Source organism: Pinus tabuliformis, chromosome 2_2 (genome assembly GCF_031772625.1).
Source record: "Pinus tabuliformis cultivar Carrire ecotype Pingquan chromosome 2_2, CPIR1, whole genome shotgun sequence".
Classification (NCBI taxonomy): Eukaryota; Viridiplantae; Streptophyta; class Pinopsida; order Pinales; family Pinaceae; genus Pinus; species Pinus tabuliformis.
Window position 1 is genome coordinate 1051603298 of NC_142300.1, and position 21845 is coordinate 1051625142.

Here is a 21845-nt window from a genome sequence, read left to right on the forward strand (position 1 = left end):
AGTATGGAAAATGTCTTTGATGCACTGAGAGAAGCTATGAATGTAGACTACAAAAAAAAATAAGGTCCATCTTAAAGAGATTGTCTAAGATCTTTTCTCACCGTCGTGGAAAGCTTTAGCTTTGGGGGTGGAATTTTTTATAGTTCTTCTTGCCTTTATTCAAATAGTGTGCACAATTATATCGCTTATATACAAGAAGTAGCGCCTTACCTATTTTTTTCTCTGAAATAGATAAGTGATTTGTATGTGGTTGATGATTTGTAGTTTTAATCAACCGACTATAAATCAGTTATTTATTTCGAAGAAAAAAACAGCAAATAGGCTACTACTTATGTACCGATTTAATTGTGAAGATTGTTTGAACAATGGCGAGACCCAGTATAACAATTGTCCCCACCGTTGCTAAAGCTTTCCAGGACGATGAGAAATGGTCCCGCACAAGCTTTGCAAACTGGACCCTAATTTTATCTCTGTAGTGCTTATTCACTCTTTCTTTCAATAGGGCAAAGAGATCTGCCATACTCGTGATCCCAACATCCTTGCATAGACCGTTGAATAGGTCGGCAACCTCTTTGTCACTCCTAATCAGTTTTGTAAGGATTCCCATTGATCTGAGCAATGCCACGTCTTCTCCCGAGTCGATTAAGTCGTCAATGAGAGTCACGTAACTACTCACGAAATTGCGTTCTGATGGCCTGCACATCTTCCAAGCGATTAAGTTACGGAATAGTACTTTTGGTGCCGTATGTGATATAGACCACAGGAAGATAAATTATGCCCCTCTTATGGTCGAACGTAATCCCACTTATGCCTCCATTGCATGGTCGAAATTTGATCCCAACATTTTTTAGTTCTACTGCAGTAGGGATGCTTTCGCAGTCAGCATCCAGTGCTTTATGTTTGCCTTGGAGCATTAGAAGGCAAGAGCCAATACAACTTTTAATTGAGAGGGGATGCTCAGCTTGATATGGCTCAACATCGGAAACCTGATATATAATGGCCTCGTGCAAGAAATCTAAAATATGATCACCTTTTTTTTTGGTCATCCTATCCATTATAGAATCTTTATCCTTCCAGGAAATTTTGAACAAACCCGATGTTCCATTCTGCAGCAGATTCATAAGCTCCCACTCGACCGGGCTTTCCCCCTCTTCCTCCGATCTGCTTTCCCCCACTTTCTCCAAACTTAGTAACTACGAGAACGATCCAAGGTATCTGATTCTCAAGCATCACAATGTCCTTCAATATATTGGATGCAAGGAGCTTGTTTTCCCAAATAATAAGGTCATTCCTCTCATCCGGGTGATTCGAGACCCGACCCATAGTTCTCAATCCTTCTAGAATGCAGAAACCGTCCAAACATAGCATCCAAGCAAGGGTATTTCCATCGTAACCGATAATTTTTTCGTAGATGGCCCTCATTTTGTACTCCACGCTGAGGGTCGCATCCGTTGCATTCGTGGAGAAAGCCATATCATCTCGCTTGATCTTCATCTTGTTCATCATTCTACGCAGGGCTCTTTCTTTGTGATTGTTCATAGGAGCAAGCTCTTCACTTTTGTGATGAAGTGGACCCAAGGAAACTGTTTGAGGGACATATGCTTTCCTTTTTGTGTCTTTCAGGAACTTTGGAACTCTGAATATCGAAACTCGAGAATTCTCGAAATTTGTGCTGAGCCACATTCGCGGCCTTTCACCGCCCACTGATTGTCCCCGTAGCCTCTGCTGCCCGTCATCACTCTCGGCATCTGCCTGGATCTCATCACTCTCGGCATCTGCCTGGATCTCGTCGAAAGGCTTTTTCGATCTCTGCTTTCCTTGACTCGTGGAGGGAATCTCATCTAGCTTTCTTTTACCCTTGGAGTGACTCTCGGTAACTGGCTCTTCGTAGCATACCAAATTCTATTTATTATAACTGTCCAAATAACTCTGGGTTGCCAACTCTACAGACACAGTGCTTGCATGGCCACTACTAGACATTTTATGATCACAATTCCGGTGCAGAGAATACTTTGTGTCTCTCTTATTACAACTATGTCTCCGCTCCAGTGGAGTTTCTAAAAACTTTCTTCACTTTATATCTCATTACACACTCAAGCAAAGCTCTAGCAATCAACACAGTTATAAACAAACAAAGAATACTCCACACAACAACGAACACATGAGTCGTCAAAGGCGAGAAACGAATGGGAGAAACCAAACATTAGAAAGGGATAAAACTGAAAAATCAGGAATCACATGACTCAGAAAACAACCTACTTCATAATTTTTGTTGGAAGATTACATAAGCACAGTTATGTAATCTTCCAACAATTATTATGAAGTACGCTGTTTTCTGAGTCATGTGATTCCTGATTTTTCAGTTTTATCCCTTTCTAATGTTTGGTTTCTCCCATTCGTTTCTCGCCTTTGCCGACTCATGTGTTCGCTGTTCTATGGAGTATTCTTTGCTTCTTTATCACTGTGTTGATTGCTAGAGTTTTACTTGAGTGTGTAATAGAGATATAAGGTAGAGAAAGTTTTTAGGAACTCGGGAGCGGAGACATAGCTGTAATAAAATGTCTGGCAGTGGCCATGCAAGCGCTGCGTCTGCAGACTTGGCACCCCAGAGTTATTCGGACAGTGATAATAAAGTGATTTTGGTGCGCAACGAAAAGTCAGATCCGGAGATTGAGTTCGAGCCAGTTCCCGAGAGTCCCTCCACGAGTGAAGTAGAGCCGACATCAAAAAATACTCTCCGAGGTCCAGTCAGATAACGATAATGGTGAGGAATTTCTTTACTCGCGAGGATGGGTCACCAACGCGGAATGGGGTTCTTACATGAAAGGGGATCCCTATGTTCGTCTCAGATTGTCGATATTCAGAGTTCCGAACTTCCTGAAATACACAAAAATGGAAGCATATGTCCCTCAAACAGTTTCCCTGGGTCCACATCATCACAAAAGTGAAGAGCTTGCTCCGATGGACCGTCACAAAGGAAGAGCCCTGCGTAGAATGATCATCAGGTCCAATAACAGGATGAAACTCCATCAAGATAATATGGTTTTTGCCAACAATGCAATGGAAAAGATCCTCAGCCTGGAGGACAAAATCAGGGACATCTACCAAGAAAGCATCGGTTGCTCTGGAAGGACCCTGGCTCAGATGCTATGTTTGGACGGTTGCTGCATTCTAGAAGTATTGAGAACTCTGGGTGGGTACTCGTATAACACGGATGAGATGAATGACCCTATTTTTGGGGAAAACAAGCTCGTTGCATCCAATATACTTAAGGACATTGTGATGCTCGAAAATCAGATACCTTGGATCGTTCTCCTAGAGTTACTAAGATTGGAGTGCCCGGGGGATGACCAGGTCGAGACGGTGCTTTTGAATTTGCTGGTGGATGGAACATCAGGTTTGTTCAAAATTTCCGGTCCGGATACATCTCCTCTAATGCAATGGATAAATCAAGTTAAAAAATTTGATCATGTTTTAGGTTTCTTGCACAAGGTCATTGTATATCAGCCTTCCATTGATGAGCAAGATCAAGATGAGCATCGCTTCTCAATTAAAAGTTGTATTGACCATTGCCTTCTAATGCGCCAAGACAAACATAAAGCACTGAATGATGACTTCGAAAGAATACCTACTGCAATAGAACTAAATAATGCTGGGATCAAATTTCGACCATGCAATGGAGGCATAAGGGGGATTAGGTTCGACTCGGAGAGGGCCATAATTTATCTTTCTGTGTTCTCTATCACATACGGCACAGAGGTACTATTCCGTAACTTAATCGCTTTCGAGATGTGCAGGCCATCAGAACCCTGCAATTACGTGAGTAGTTACGTGAATCTCATAGACGACTTGATCGACTCGCAAAAAGACGTGACATTGCTCAGATCAATGGAAGTCCTTACAAAACTGATTAGGAGTGACAAAGAGGTTGCCGACCTATTCAACGGTCTATGCAAGGATGTTGGGACCTTGAGGATGGCGTATGTCTTCGCACAAGTGAAAATAGATGTGAATGCGCACTACAGAAATAAAATTAGGGTCCAGTTTGCAGAGTTTGTGCGGGACCATTTCTCATCGTCCTGGAAATCTCTAGCAACGGTGGCGGCAATGGCTATACTATGTCTCGCCATTATTCAAACAATCTTCACAATTATATCGGTATATAAGAAGTAGCCTCTTTGTTGTTTTTTTGTTCGAAATAGATAAGTGATTTGTAGTCGGTTGATGATTTGCAATTTGGATCAGATGTATCACCATCCTAGTTCTAGTTGGTTTAAGCGAAGTTTACGTAGTTGGTTTAAGATAGGGAGCTTTGTAGATAGATTAAGTAATTTGAGCTTGCTTCCGGATGGCCATAGTATGTATCGAACTTATCAGATGATGTATCTGACCGAATATTATTCACATAATTTCGTAGTGTTTGTTTAGTATTCTCCACTTCTAAATATTTTCTGTGAAAAAACATTAATATAATAGAAGTATGTACTAGCTATATTCGTGTATATTGGTTACAAATTTGCCAGAAATTATTAACAAAATTATATTATAAAGTTTAGAGTTATCATTGTAATATTAACGCTTCAAAAAATTACATACAAATTCTGAAGATAAAATAAAATATTTTCAACTCATTCATATAAATTATATATAAATAAATTTATTATAATTATATAAAAACATAAAATTAAAAAAAAATTTCATTTATACCAACAAAAAATAATAAAAATAAAGCGAAAAAATTATTATCTCATTCATACAATAAAAAAAAATGTTAGTTTTATTATATTTATTGGAGAACTTCAAATATTTTAATTTGATTATTATATTATCGTAAATTATGTTTTATAAAGAAATTAGTAAATCTTAATTTTTAATTTTTAAGTTTTATATTTTAATCTTCCAGATTTAAGCTTCATGTTTTAATCCTCCCGATTTAAGCGGAAATATGTCGAGTGCAATACTGTGTTATTTAAGTCGAGATAGAGATAGGAATTTTTCTAATCAGTTCAAATAAATATTATGAGTGAGTTTATATTTATCTGGTTGAGTTTACATTTATCTTATTGAGTCTCAACAACATAGGTCATTTTCATCCTATGTTGCAATTGTCTTGGGGTGTTATTGTTGTGGGTGTTGTATAAGATATTTTTATTTTTTATGACGTTATTTGAATATGTATATATAAAATTAAATTAAATTTTTAATATAGTTTCAAAAATTAAGTAAATATCATCAATATGTAGATTGTAAAGTAATAATTATTTAATATTTACATATAAAAAATTAAAAAAAATACTAGTCACATTTAAACCCTAATGTACACTAAATATATAATTATAATATTTTTAAAACATATAGTTGTGATATTTTTAATGCAAATACATTCAAGTAGTGCTAATACTTAAATGAACTGTGCAATATTAAAAAAAAATTATATAATATTAACCGTAAGAAAAATATAACAATTTTAAAAAACAATATCTTATAATTTTTCAAAAATCACTTTCATAAATATATAAAATAAAATAAATTATTATAAAAATGTAAATATATTTTAAAAAAAACTAATAATCTCATTATATATGTTGGTGGACTTTGGTTTTCCTACACGAGTTGAAGCGATGACAAATACCATGCCATGAACATGTATAAACCTACCCCCATAGTTGCAGGATTTACAAACAGCTTCTAAGCTATACCTTGTCAACGTTATGCTTAATCATTGTTTGAGGTGCTATGTTATCTCGTATACTACAATATCCTTGACACTTCAAAACCTTCATCCTGAAATATAAGAAGAGAGAGAATGCCATTTAGCAGTAAAAAAATTACCATTCAGCATTCAAAATTGATTTTTGCCAATTTTCATTCATTTTTCGCCGGATGGTATCATGTTTCTAAGGAGAGGAACAAAAACAAACACACCAAACACTTCAAGCCAAAAGTAAATGTTCAATGTATATATCCTTTTAACAATTTACTCGCTGGCCAGGCTTTAATTCCCATGACTATGTCACGTCAATAAATTGAACACAGTGTCTATATATATAATTTTGTGGAGTGGCATAAATAAAAGATTGAAAACCATTAGATTTTAAATAAGTATTATTTGTAATTTTGTTATTTAGTACTGTTTTTTTTGGCTTAAAAAGTGACTAATCAATTTTATATTGATTCTTTTATGTTTTAAAAATTTACAGTATTAGTGTTGTTATACACATCATTATTTTAATGTATAAAGCATGTAATTATGTTTTCACTATATAGAGTATACAGCTAAACTTGATAACATATAGAATGTAGATGAAGCTTATATCATAAATGTGTTGGGCCAAAATATTTTATTGATTTATTTTCTTAGTGTTTTTAATATATAAAATGTTAAAAATAGCTTTTATATACTGTTAGTATGTTCAATTATTTGATCATTTCTTTTTATAATAAAAAATAATCCTCTGTAAAAAGTATCATATATCACGTTGACCGCGGTTGCGCACAAAGGTAAGTAAGATGTCTTTGTCGGTAGCAAAGGTGTGATATGTGCAGCAAGCCAAGGAAGGTGCATGAATGGTTCTAACACATGGCAGGTGTAATGAGTGCGCCCCTTGGAAACCTGTTTAAACATGTAGCTTGGAACGGAACACATGAGAAAAGATTCATCACAAGCTAGAAGGAAGGAGAACCAACAGTCCAACAAGTTAAATGAAATAAAATAACAACATATGCATGAAACGCGCTGGCTCTGTTATATTAAAAAGTGAAAGTTCCAATCATACAATACAAAAATGACCAACCACTAGTCCCGATAATGGAACTTTACAGTTACTGCTACCTACTTCTCCAAATAGAAGTACTAGCTCTGCATTGTGGAGAAGCCAAGGCTCATTACAATACTCTCCAAGATTTCTTTAAGATACACCTATCGGAAGCTTGGCTTACTAAAAATCCATACAATAAGTTATAAGTTACTATAAATAGCAAAGGGTAGGGTGACGCTTGACATTCCCCTTTGTGACTATCCATCTACACACATGACTATTCAACTACTCTATGACTGTTACATTCAACTATCGACACTTGAAGTTCCACTTTACAAGATGTTACATACAATATGCACATGTACCCATGTGAGACAAAATAGGCTTCAGCGAGCCATGCAAGACATCACTATGAATCAGACAAGTGCCTCTCCTATTTTTCTAATTACTTATATTATCCCTAGTTTTAAAACCGGTCCGGTTGAATCGAAAATTGGTCAAACCGGCCTAACAAATTTGATTGGTTGGTTGTTCAAGATTGATTGGGTACAAAATCGGCTGGTTTTGGTACCAAACCAACTGGTTCGGCTGATTTGGTACTTGACCGACCAATTTTTGTAAAGAATCGATTGGTTAGGATGGACATTTTGATGGCACTCCCAGGTGGTTTTTGGAGGTGATTTTTAGCCAAACCATGATAGCTTCCCTTCTAAATATGCCTCCCTAACTAAGTTACCAGAAAACGGATACGGGAACGGATACGGGTACGGGGTTTGAAACAGATACGGCAAATTTTCAAAAAATCTGGATACGATACGGCAGGAAACGACACATATATATATATATATATATATATATATATATATATATATTAAAAATAAAAAATTCATATTACCATTCATATTTCAGAATCTAGATTATCCGTATCATCTATGATCTATCATGATTCATGATTCATCATCATCAATTCAAGTTTCAACATATGCCATATTGAAGAAACGTTTTCAGTGTTCACTCTCCAAAGAGGTAGAGATTACCTTCTCATATCAAGCCAAGGGTTCCTTTTTTGCTGGCTAAATATATCTTGTTATCTGGGCCGAGTTTACCTCTTATTACTTGCTAGTCGAGTTTGCTGCTTTGTGGGCTGATTTCTGCCATTTTAAATGGGCTGAGTTTTGTCCTTTTGAGGACCCAGTTCCAGTCTATTTCTGGAGTTCAAGATGCTACTAAAAAGGGGGTTTAGTCCCCTCTTGTTGTGCCATTCAAGCTGCCCAAGACCTCTGTTATTAGTGGCTGAGGATTTGTTTGGAAGAACTGTGGGTAATATTTGATATCAGTGTTGCGTTTTTTGAATCTATCTTGTGCTAGACCAAAATAGTTCCAGTAAAAACTTAAAAGCCAAGGGAGGCAGTCTTGCTTGTGTCTGCCTGTATCATGTCAACTATGTTCCAACTTCCAAGATGAAGATAATGCCAAATGGCAAAACCTCTGATTCTTTGTCCTTTTATGATATAATGGAATGAAGCCATCGAATCTTTTGATTCCAACATTGTTAATCCAGGTTTGCCTGTGTATTTATTATTAAAACAAAATGAACTATTTCCCTCTTCATGGATGTTTGAGCCATTTCAAAGCATTGCTGCACTGATCTCAAAATTTAAAAATTTGAAATAACCTTTAAGATATCTGGGGTGCTTTCATAGCTCTTTTTCCCATTTCAGTGACCAGTCCATTAAAATCTTCAGAGGGCCATTTCATAAACTACTTTCAGATCATGTTGTTGTACTGTACAATATCCTATCTTAATAACAGAGTTTTAAAACTACAAGCGTTTCCAATTTCTGGGTCTAACAGACCAAAGCTCATTCTCGATAATTCATGTGCCTTTTAAGTTTTTACATAGTACTTTCCAATTTTCACGTCTAAAAGACCAAAGCACATCCTTAACAATTCCTGTCCCTTTATTGCATAGCAGTTCACGATTTGCTGAAACGTATTGGTTTTTTTAAAACGGGAGGGTTTTTTCAGGAAAACGCCTAAAAAACGGCTAGAAGAAAACAAAACGTTTCCAAATCACCCAAAATGTTTTTTGGCCGTTTTTTTGCAGTTTCTCGGGTGGATACGTATCCAAAACGTAAAATAGCGTTTTGGCCCTTCAGGCAGCCGTTTCCGGTATCTTAGCCCCCTAACCTATAAGCTCCTATTTGCCTTGTGCATATGAAAGCTTGGACATATTTGCACCAACATTGAGTTTTGGAGCAACAAGTTTGGAGGTTCTTTGTCATCTTGGAGCTAGTTTGGAGCTGTCTAGGGGTGTTGATCCCAATGCAAATCTGGTAGTCGAACGAAGAGTTGAAGGAAGTGAACTAACAAGACCAAGCATGGAACATGTGACTTGTGAGGGAAGCAATAGTTGTGCAACTTGATGAATTCATGCCTCTAGTTTTGGTGATGAGGTTGCTCATGCTACTACTAGTACTGCTACTGAGGTTGGAGAGGAGTTTGAGGAGTCCTCAAACTCTGAGCTAGATGATGTTGATGTAGCTCCTAGTGATGATCCCATTTGTAGTAGTGGTGATGAGTTTAATGAGTGATCATGTCGATCAGTGATTGGCATAGTTACATGGGTATTTCTCCCAGGCATTGGAGAGCACGTACCCCGCGCTCCTGGGAGCTTGGGAGTTGGTAGAAAATGCTCCAAAACTGTTGGGAGCTTCAACTTGTACTCTTTTGGAGCTTTTCGAGAGTTTCACTGCAACAAATTTTGACGTTTTGGGTACTTATTTTGAGCAGGGAAGGTACCATTTGTTTATTTTCTAAGTGATACATGCCAGGTGAGGGGGCTGGACTCCATGAACTTTGTAAAGTGACAAAGATGTGGAGATGTAGCAAAGGTTTCAACAAAATATAAACTATTGCCAATCATTTCTTGATAGTTTTGTTGCAAACCTTTAAGTTAAACAATTACAAATAAAATAAGTCTACTCTCTTGAAGCCTATCTTGCAGCTTTAATGATAAGTTTCAACGAATTAAGTGATGGTCAGAAAGAGAGAGTAGTGTGTTAGTTTCATTTTATAAATTTCCACACTTGAATTTCGAAATCGAAAATACTATAGCATTGGATGAAATCACATAATAATAGAGTAATAACAACCTTTTTTATAACAAGAGCCACACTTTTGGAGATATTCTTTAAAGGATCCTTATTAAGTTTCCTATAGATCCCGCTATGACAAAGGTGGTGCAACATTTTCTTTCGGTAATCCTGTTTATCTAGAATAACCACAACACGAACCTTGTAGGCTTTCATAACAACAATGTCCTTGTTATTGTTTAACAACTTGCGAGTGTCAAACTCAAGTTTTCTAATGTTGTTCTCGGATGGTTTTGTCTTTCTGAGGATAAAATAACAGTAATGTCTGATGATAATTTTAGTAACGTTCATGTCATATCCCTCTCGTAAATAACCCGAGGTAAAAACAATCATGTTGGGAAACTTCGCCTATATTCAATTCCAATAATTTGGCATGTGAAGAAAAGCCATTTACTGTATGCCATGGTTGTTCCGGCTATGTTGAGCTGGATTCAAGATACTAAACCACCAACGCTCACGGTTGACACCTCGAACGAGGTCGTCTAACTAACTAAGTTACCAGAAAACGGATACGAGAACGGATACGGGTACGGGGTTTGAAACAGATACGACAAATTTTCAAAAAATTTGGATACGATACGGCAGGAAACGACACATAATATATATATATATTAAAAATAAAAAATTCATATTACCATTCATATTTCAGAATCTAGATTATTTGTATCATCTATGATCTATCATGATTCATGATTCATCATCATCAATTCAAGTTTCAACATATGCCATATTGAAGAAACGTTTTCAGTGTTCACTATCCAAAGAGGTAGAGATTACCTTCTCATATCAAGCCAAGGGTTCCTTTTTTGCTGGCTAAATATATCTTGTTATCTGGGCCGAGTTTACCTCTTATTACTTGCTAGTCGAGTTTGCTGCTTTGTGGGCTGATTTCTGCCATTTTAAATGGGCTGAGTTTTGTCCTTTTGAGGACCCAGTTCCAGTGTATTTCTGGAGTTCAAGATGCTACTAAAAAGGGGGTTTAGTCCCCTCTTGTTGTGCCATTCAAGCTGCCCAAGACCTCTGTTATTGGTGGCTGAGGATTTGTTTGGAAGAACTGTGGGTAATATTTGATATCAGTCTTGCGTTTTTTGAATCTATCTTGTGCTAGACCAAAATAGTTCCAGTAAAAACTTAAAAGCCAAGGGAGGCAGTCTTGCTTGTGTCTGCCTGTATCATGTCAACTATGTTCCAACTTCCAAGATGAAGATAATGCCAAATGGCAAAACCTCTGATTCTTTGTCCTTTTATGATATAATGGAATGAAGCCATCGAATCCTTTGATTCCAGCGTTGTTAATCCAGGTTTGCCTGTGTATTTATTATTAAAACAAAATGAACTATTTCCCTCTTCATGGATGTTTGAGCCATTTCAAAGCATTGCTGCACTGATCTCAAAATTTAAAAATTTGAAATAACCTTTAAGATATCTGGGGTGTTTTCATAGCTCTTCTTCCCATTTCAGTGACCAGTCCATTAAAATCTTCAGAGGGCCATTTCATAAACTACTTTCAGATCATGTTGTTGTACTGTACAATATCCTATCTTAATAACAGAGTTTTAAAACTACAAGCGTTTCCAATTTCTGGGTCTAACAGACCAAAGCTCATTCTCGATAATTCATGTGCCTTTTAAGTTTTTACATAGTACTTTCCAATTTTCACGTCTAAAAGACCAAAGCACATCCTTAACAATTCCTGTCCCTTTATTGCATAGCAGTTCACGATTTGCTGAAACGTATTGGTTTTTTTAAAACGGGAGGGTTTTTTCAGGAAAACGCCTAAAAAACGGCTAGAAGAAAACAAAACGTTTCCAAATCACCCAAAATGTTTTTTGGCCGTTTTTTTGAAGTTTCTCGGGTGGATACGTATCGAAAACGTAAAACGACGTTTTGGCCCTTCAGGCAGCCGTTTCCGGTATCCTAGCCCCCTAACCTATAAGCTCCTATTTGCCTTGTGCATATGAAAGCTTGGACATATTTGCACCAACATTGAGTTTTGAAGCAACAAGTTTGGAGGTTCTTTGTCATCTTGGAGCTAGTTTGGAGCTGTCTAGGGGTGTTGATCCCAATGCAAATCTGGTAGTCGAACGAAGAGTTGAAGGAAGTGAACTAACAAGACCAAGCATGGAACAGGTGACTTGTGAGGGAAGCAATAGTTGTGCAACTTGATGAATTCATGCCTCTAGTTTTGGTGATGAGGTTGCTCATGCTACTACTAGTACTGCTACTGAGGTTGGAGAGGAGTTTGAGGAGTCCTCAAACTCTGAGCTAGATGATGTTGATGTAGCTCCTAGTGATGATCCCATTTGTAGTAGTGGTGATGAGTTTAATGAGTGATCATGTCGATCAGTGATTGGCATAGTTACATGGGTATTTCTCCCAGGCATTGGAGAGCACGTACCCCGCGCTCCTGGGAGCTTGGGAGTTGGTAGAAAATGCTCCAAAACTGTTGGGAGCTTCAACTTGTACTTTTTTGGAGCTTTTCGAGAGTTTCACTGCAACAAATTTTGACGTTTTGGGTACTTATTTTGAGCAGGGAAGGTACCATTTGTTTATTTTCTAAGTGATACATGCCAGGTGAGGGGGCTGGACTCCATGAACTTTGTAAAGTGACAAAGATGTGGAGATGTAGCAAAGGTTTCAACAAAATATAAACTATTGCCAATCATTTCTTGATAGTTTTGTTGCAAACCTTTAAGTTAAACAATTGCAAATAAAATAAGTCTACTCTCTTGAAGCCTATCTTGCAGCTTTAATGATAAGTTTCAACGAATTAAGTGATGGTCAGAAAGAGAGAGTAGTGTGTTAGTTTAATTTTATAAATTTCCACACTTGAATTTCGAAGTTGAAAATACTATAGCATTGGATGAAATCACATAATAATAGAGTAATAACAACCTTTTTTATAACAAGAGCCACACTTTTGGAGATATTCTTTAAAGGATCCTTATTAAGTTTCCTATAGATCCCGCTATGACAAAGGTGGTGCAACATTTTCTTTCGGTAATCCTGTTTATCTAGAATAACCACAATACGAACCTTGTAGGCTTTCATAACAACAATGTCCTTGTTATTGTTTAACAACTTGCGAGTGTCAAACTCAAGTTTTCTAATGTTGTTCTTGGATGGTTTTGTCTTTCTGAGGATAAAATAACAGTAATGTCTGATGATAATTTTAGTAACGTTCATGTCATATCCCTCTCGTAAATAACCCGAGGTAAAAACAATCATGTTGGGAAACTTCGCCTATATTCAATCCCAATAATTTGGCATTTGAAGAAAAGCCATTTACTGTATGCCATGGTTGTTCCGGCTATGTTGAGTTGGATTCAAGATACTAAACCACCAACGCTCACGGTTGACACCTCGAACGAGGTCGTCTACGATGACATCTTTATGGGTAATTTGTATAAAAAAAAATTAACTCCCTGCTTTTACATGCGAGGTTACCGGGGTATGTGACAGTTTAGTAAGTTTCTAATACCATATTCAATGTCACAAAAAATATCGTTAATCAGGATCATTCTAATAGCAAGGGAAAACTTTAAGCCTTTCTCAAGAAGACTATAGACTAAGTCATTATATATCAACCTTCCAATCATGCTAAGGTGGTTGTAGATGAGGGTGAGTATATCATCTCCATTAAAATATGTATTGGTGAGTTCCTTCTAATGCTCCAAGATAAAAACAAAGCACTGAATCATGACTTCAAAACCATCCCACCTGTAGTAGACCTAAAAAAATGGTGGGATCAAATTTCGACCATGCAATGGAGGCATAAGTGGGATTATGTTTGACCGGAAGATGGCCATAATCTATCTTCCTCTCATCTCTACCACATATATTACAAGTTACTATTTTGTAACTTAATCACTTTCGAGATGTGCATGCCATCAGAAATCAATTACGTGAGCAGTTGCATGAATCTCTTGGAAAAGTTAATCGACTCACAAAAAGACGTGGCTTTGCTAAGATCAATGGGAATCCTTACAAAACTACTTGGGAGTGACAGAGAGGTTTTCGACCTTTTAGATGTTCTATGCAAAGATGTTGGGGTCGTGAGTATGGAAAATGTCTTTGATGCACTGAGAGAAGCTATGAATGTAGACTACAAAAAAAAATAGGGTCCATCTTAAAGAGATTGTCTAAGATCTTTTCTCACCGTCGTGGAAAGCTTTAGCTTTGGGGGTGGAATTTTTTATAGTTCTTCTTGCCTTTATTCAAATAGTGTGCACAATTATATCGCTTATATACAAGAAGTAGCGCCTTACCTATTTTTTTCTCTGAAATAGATAAGTGATTTGTATGTGGTTGATGATTTGTAGTTTTAATCAACCGACTATAAATCACTTATTTATTTCGAAGAAAAAAACAACAAAGAGGCTACTACTTATGTACCGATTTAATTGTGAAGATTGTTTGAACAATGGCGAGACCCAGTATAACAATTGTCCCCACCGTTGCTAAAGCTTTCCAGGACGATGAGAAATGGTCCCGCACAAGCTTTGCAAACTGGACCCTAATTTTATCTCTGTAGTGCTTATTCACTCTTTCTTTCAATAGGGCAAAGAGATCTGCCATACTCGCGATCCCAACATCCTTGCATAGACCGTTGAATAGGTCGGCAACCTCTTTGTCACTCCTAATCAGTTTTGTAAGGATTCCCATTGATCTGAGCAATGCCACGTCTTCTCCCGAGTCGATTAAGTCGTCAATGAGATTCACGTAACTACTCACGAAATTGCGTTCTGATGGCCTGCACATCTTCCAAGCGATTAAGTTACGGAATAGTACTTTTGGTGCCGTATGTGATATAGACCACAGGAAGATAAATTATGCCCCTCTTATGGTCGAACGTAATCCCACTTATGCCTCCATTGCATGGTCGAAATTTGATCCCAACATTTTTTAGTTCTACTGCAGTAGGGATGCTTTCGCAGTCAGCATCCAATGCTTTATGTTTGCCTTGGAGCATTAGAAGGCAAGAGCCAATACAACTTTTAATTGAGAGGGGATGCTCAGCTTGATATGGCTCAACATCGGAAACCTGATATATAATGGCCTCGTGCAAGAAATCTAAAATATGATCACCTTTTTTTTAGTCATCCTATCCATTATAGAATCTTTATCCTTCCAGGAAATTTTGAACAAACCCGATGTTCCATTCTGCAGCAGATTCATAAGCTCCCACTCGACCGGGCTTTCCCCCTCTTCCTCCGATCTGCTTTCCCCCACTTTCTCCAAACTTAGTAACTACGAGAACGATCCAAGGTATCTGATTCTCAAGCATCACAATGTCCTTCAGTATATTGGATGCAAGGAGCTTGTTTTCCCAAATAATAAGGTCATTCCTCTCATCCGGGTGATTCGAGACCCGACTCAGAGTTCTCAATACTTCTAGAATGCAGAAACCGTCCAAACATAGCATCCAAGCAAGGGTATTTCCATCGTAACCGATAATTTTTTCGTAGATGGCCCTCATTTTGTACTCCACGCTGAGGGTCGCATCCGTTGCATTCGTGGAGAAAGCCATATCATCTCGCTTGATCTTCATCTTGTTCATCATTCTACGCAGGGCTCTTTCTTTGTGATTGTTCATAGGAGCAAGCTCTTCACTTTTGTGATGAAGTGGACCCAAGGAAACTGTTTGAGGGACATATGCTTTCCTTTTTGTGTCTTTCAAGAACTTTGGAACTCTGAATATCGAAACTCGAGAATTCTCGAAATTTGTGCTGAGCTACATTCGCGGCCTTTCACCGCCCACTGATTGTCCCCGTAGCCTCTGCTGCCCGTCATCACTCTCGGCATCTGCTTGGATCTCATCACTTTCGGCATCTGCCTGGATCTCGTCGAAAGGCTTTTTCGATCTCTGCTTTCCTTGACTCGTGGAGGGAATCTCATCTAGCTTTCTTTTACCCTTGGAGTGACTCTCAGTAACTAGCTCTTCGTAGCATACCAAATTCTATTTATTATCACTGTTCAAATAACTCTGGGTTGCCAACTCTACAGACACAGTGCTTGCATGGCCACTGCTAGACACTTTATGATCACAATTCCGGTGCAGAGAATACTTTGTGTCTCTCTTATTACAACTATGTCTCCGCTCCAGGGGAGTTTCTGAAAACTTTCTTCACCTTATATCTCATTACACACTCAAGCAAAGCTCTAGCAATCAACACAGTTATAAACAAACAAAGAATACTCCACACAACAACGAACACATGAGTCGTCAAAGGCGAGAAACGAATGGGAGAAACCAAACATTAGAAAGGGATAAAACTGAAAAATCAGGAATCACATGACTCAGAAAACAACCTACTTCATAATAATTGTTGGAAGATTACATAAGCACAGTTATAAGCACAGTTATGTAATATTCCAACAATTATTATGAAGTACGCTGTTTTCTGAGTCATGTGATTCCTGATTTTTCAGTTTTATCCCTTTCTAATGTTTGGTTTCTCCCATTCGTTTCTCGCCTTTGCCGACTCATGTGTTCGCTGTTCTATGGAGTATTCTTTGCTTCTTTATCACTGTGTTGATTGCTAGAGTTTTACTTGAGTGTGTAATAGAGATATAAGGTAGAGAAAGTTTTTAGGAACTCGGGAGCGGAGACATAGCCGTAATAAAATGTCTGGCAGTGGCCATGCAAGCGCTGCGTCTGCAGACTTGGCACCCCAGAGTTATTCGGACAGTGATAATAAAGTGATTTTGGTGCGCAACGAAAAGTCAGATCCGGAGATTGAGTTCGAGCCAGTTCCCGAGAGTCCCTCCACGAGTGAAGTAGAGCCGACATCAAAAAATATTCTCTCCGAGGTCCAGTCAGATAACGATAATGGTGAGGAATTTCTTTACTCGCGAGGATGGGTCACCAACGCGGAATGGGGTTCTTACATGAAAGGGGATCCCTATGTTCGTCTCAGATTGTCGATATTCAGAGTTCCGAACTTCCTGAAATACACAAAAATGGAAGCATATGTCCCTCAAACAGTTTCCTTGGGTCCACATCATCACAAAAGTGAAGAGCTTGCTCCGATGGACCGTCACAAAGGAAGAGCCCTGCGTAGAATGATCATCAGGTCCAATAACAGGATGAAACTCCATCAAGATAATATGGTTTTCGCCAACAATGCAATGGAAAAGATCCTCAGCCTGGAGGACAAAATCAGGGACATCTACCAAGAAAGCATCGGTTGCTCTGGAAGGACCCTAGCTCAGATGCTATGTTTGGACGGTTGCTGCATTCTAGAAGTATTGAGAACTCTGGGTGGGTACTCGTATAACACGGATGAGAGGAATGACCCTATTTTTGGGGAAAACAAGCTCGTTGCATCCAATATACTCAAGGACATTGTGATGCTCGAAAATCAGATACCTTGGATCGTTCTCCTAGAGTTACTAAGATTGGAGTGCCCGGGGGATGACCAGGTCGAGACGGTGCTTTTGAATTTGCTGGTGGATGGAACATCAGGTTTGTTCAAAATTTCCGGTCCGGATACATCTCCTCTAATGCAATGGATAAATCAAGTTAAAGAATTTGATCATGTTTTAGGTTTCTTGCACAAGGTCATTGTATATCAGCCTTCCATTGATGAGCAAGATCAAGATGAGCATCGCTTCTCAATTAAAAGTTGTATTGACCATTGCCTTCTAATGCGCCAAGACAAACATAAAGCACTGAATGATGACTTCGAAAGAATACCTACTGCAGTAGAACTAAATAATGCTGGGATCAAATTTCGACCATGCAATGGAGGCATAAGGGGGATTAGGTTCGACCCGGAGAGGGCCATAATTTATCTTCCTGTGTTCTCTATCACATACGGCACAGAGGTACTATTCCGTAACTTAATCGCTTTCGAGATGTGCAGGCCATCAGAACCCTGCAATTACGTGAGTAGTTACGTGAATCTCATAGACGACTTGATTGACTCGCAAAAAGACGTGATATTGCTCAGATCAATGGGAGTCCTTACAAAACTGATTGGGAGTGACAAAGAGGTTGCCGACCTATTCAACGGTCTATGCAAGGATGTTGGGACCTTGAGGATGGCGTATGTCTTCGCACAAGTGAAAATAGATGTGAATGCGCACTACATAAATAAAATTAGGGTCCAGTTTGCAGAGTTTGTGCGGGACCATTTCTCATCGTCCTGGAAATCTCTAGCAACGGTGGCGGCAATGGCTATACTATGTCTTGCCATTATTCAAACAATCTTCACAATTATATCGGTATATAAGAAGTAGCCTCTTTGTTGTTTTTTTGTTCGAAATAGATAAGTGATTTGTAGTCGGTTGATGATTTGCAATTTGGATCAGATGTATCACCATCCTAGTTCTAGTTGGTTTAAGCGAAGTTTACGTAGTTGGTTTAAGATAGGGAGCTTTGTAGATAGATTAAGTAATTTGAGCTTGCTTCCGGATGGCCATAGTATGTATCGAACTTGTCAGATGATGTATCTGACCGAATATTATTCACATAATTTCGTAGTGTTTGTTTAGTAGTCTCCACTTCTAAATATTTTCTGTGAAAAAACATTAATATAATACAAGTATGTACTAGCTATATTCGTGTATATTGGTTACAAATTTGCCAGAAATTATTAACAAAATTATATTATAAAGTTTAGAGTTATCATTGTAATATTAACCCTTCAAAAAATTACATACAAATTCTGAAGATAAAATAAAATATTTTCAACTCATTCATATAAATTATATATAAATAAATTTATTATAATTATATAAAAACATAAAATTAAAAAAAAATTTCATTTATACCAACAAAAAATAATAAAAATAAAGCGAAAAAATTATTATCTCATTCATACAATAAAAAAAAATGTTAGTTTTATTATATTTATTGGAGAACTTCAAATATTTTAATTTGATTATTATATTATCGTAAATTATGTTTTATAAAGAAATTAGTAAATCTTAATTTTTAATTTTTAAGTTTCATATTTTAATCCTCCAGATTTAAGCTTCATGTTTTAATCTTCCCGATTTAAGCGGAAATATGTCGAGTGCAATACTGTGTTATTTAAGTCGAGATAGAGATAGGGATTTTTCTAATCAGTTCAAATAAATATTATGAGTGAGTTTATATTTATCTGGTTGAGTTTACATTTATCTTATTGAGTCTCAACAACATAGGTCATTTTCATCCTATGTTGCAATTGTCTTGGGGTGTTATTGTTGTGGGTGTTGTATAAGATATTTTTATTTTTTATGACGTTATTTGAATATGTATATATAAAATTAAATTAAATTTTTAATATAGTTTCAAAAATTAAGTAAATATCATCAATATGTAGATTGTAAAGTAATAATTATTTAATATTTACATATAAAAAATTAAAAAAAATACTAGTCACATTTAAACCCTAATGTACACTAAATATATAATTATAATATTTTTAAAACATATAGTTGTGATATTTTTAATGCAAATACATTTAAGTAGTGCTAATACTTAAATGAACTGTGCAATATTCAAAAAAAAATTATATAATATTAACCGTAAGAAAAATATAACAATTTTAAAAAACAATATCCTATAATTTTTCAAAAATCACTTTCATAAATATATAAAATAAAATAAATTATTATAAAAATGTAAATATATTTTAAAAAAAACTAATAATCTCATTATATATGTTGGTGGACTTTGGTTTTCCTACACGAGTTGAAGCGATGACAAATACCATGCCATGAACATGTATAAACCTACCCCCACAGTTGCAGGATTTACAAGCAGCTTCTAAGCTATACCTTGTCAACGTTATGCTTAATCATTGTTTGAGGAGCTATGTTATCTCGTATACTACAATATCCTTGACACTTCAAAACCTTCATCCTGAAATATAAGAAGAGAGGGAATGCCATTCAGCAGTAAAAAAATTACCATTCAGCATTCAAAATTGATTTTTGCCAATTTTCATTCATTTTTCGCCGGATGGTATCATGTTTCTAAGGAGAGGAACAAAAACAAACACACCAAACACTTCAAGCCAAAAGTAAATGTTCAATGTATATATCCTTTTAACAATTTACTCGCTGGCCAGGCTTTAATTCCCATGACTATGTCACGTCAATAAATTGAACACAGTGTCTATATATATAATTTTGTGGAGTGGCATAAATAAAAGATTGAAAACCATTAGATTTTAAATAAGTATTATCTGTAATTTTGTTATTTAGTACTGTTTTTTTTGGCGTAAAAAGTGACTAATCAATTTTATATTGATTCTTTTATGTTTTAAAAATTTACAGTATTAGTGTTGTTATACACATCACTATTTTAATGTATAAAGCATGTAATTATGTTTTCACTATATAGAGTATACAGCTAAACTTGATAACATATAGAATGTAGATGAAGCTTATATCATAAATGTGTTGGGCCAAAATATTTTATTGATTTATTTTCTTAGTGTTTTTAATATATAAAATGTTAAAAATAGCTTTTATATACTGTTAGTATGTTCAATTATTTGATCATTTCTTTTTATAATAAAAAATAATCCTCTGTAAAAAGTATCATATATCACGTTGACCGCGGTTGCGCACAGAGGTAAGTAAGATGTCTTTGTTGGTAGCAAAGGTGTGATATGCGCAGCAAGCCAAGGAAGGTGCATGAATGGTTCTAACACATGGCAGGTGTAATGAGTGCGCCCCTTGGAAACCTGTTTAAACATGTAGCTTGGAACGGAACACATGAGAAAAGATTCATCACAAGCTAGAAGGAAGGAGAACCAACAGTCCAACAAGTTAAATGAAATAAAATAACAACATATGCATGAAACGCGCTGGCTCTGTTATATTAAAAAGTGAAAGTTCCAATCATACAGTACAAAAATGACCAACCACTAGTCCCGATAATGGAACTTTACAGTTACTGCTACCTACTTCTCCAAATAGAAGTACTAGCTCTGCATTGTGGAGAAGCCAAGGCTCATTACAATACTCTCCAAGATTTCTTTAAGATACGCCTATCGGAAGCTTGGCTTACTAAAAATCCATACAATAAGTTATAAGTTACTATAAATAGCAAAGGGTAGGGTGACGCTTGACATTCCCCTTTGTGACTATCCATCTACACACATGACTATTCAACTACTCTATGACTGTTACATTCAACTATCGACACTTGAAGTTCCACTTTACAAGATGTTACATACAATATGCACATGTACCCATGTGAGACAAAATAGGCTTCAGCGAGCCATGCAAGACATCACTATGAATCAGACAAGTGTCTCTCCTATTTTTCTAATTACTTATATTATCCCTAGTTTTAAAACCGGTCCGGTTGAATCGAAAATTGGTCAAACCGGCCTAACAAATTTGATTGGTTGGTTGTTCAAGATTGATTGGGTACAAAATCGGCTGGTTTTGGTACCAAACCAACTGGTTCGGCTGATTTGGTACTTGACCGACCAATTTTTGTAAAGAATCGACCGGTTAGGATGGACATTTTGATGGCACTCCCAGGTGGTTTTTGGAGGTGATTTTTAGCCAAACCATGATAGCTTCCCTTCTAAATATGCCTCCCTAACTAAGTTACCAGAAAACGGATACGGGAACGAATACGGGTACGGGGTTTGAAACAGATACGGCAAATTTTCAAAAAATCTGGATACGATACGGCAGGAAACGACACATATATATATATATATATATATATATTAAAAATAAAAAATTCATATTACCATTCATATTTCAGAATCTAGATTATCTGTATCATCTATGATCTATCATGATTCATGATTCATCATCATCAATTCAAGTTTCAACATATGCCATATTGAAGAAACGTTTTCAGTGTTCACTCTCCAAAGAGGTAGAGATTACCTTCTCATATCAAGCCAAGGGTTCCTTTTTTGCTGGCTAAATATATCTTGTTATCTGGGCCGAGTTTACCTCTTATTAC

The 21845-nt window shown here is 36.7% G+C and overlaps 2 protein-coding genes across 2 annotated transcripts in view; both read left to right on the forward strand.

The window, feature by feature from the left end:
- LOC149196991 (uncharacterized) overlaps positions 1-21845 on the forward strand; it is a 74682-nt gene that overhangs the window by 10052 nt on the left and 42785 nt on the right. The gene's annotated exons all lie outside the window — the stretch shown is intronic.
- LOC149196992 (putative UPF0481 protein At3g02645) lies at positions 16541-18157 on the forward strand. Its single transcript, XM_089406192.1, has one exon. It carries the CDS (start codon positions 16541-16543, stop codon positions 18155-18157), a length of 1617 nt encoding a protein of 538 aa, XP_089262318.1.

Coding starts and splice junctions, on each gene's coding strand:
- LOC149196992 (XM_089406192.1), top strand. CDS start 16,541: ATGTCTGGCAGTGGCCATGCAAGCGCTGCGTCTGCAGACTTGGCACCC.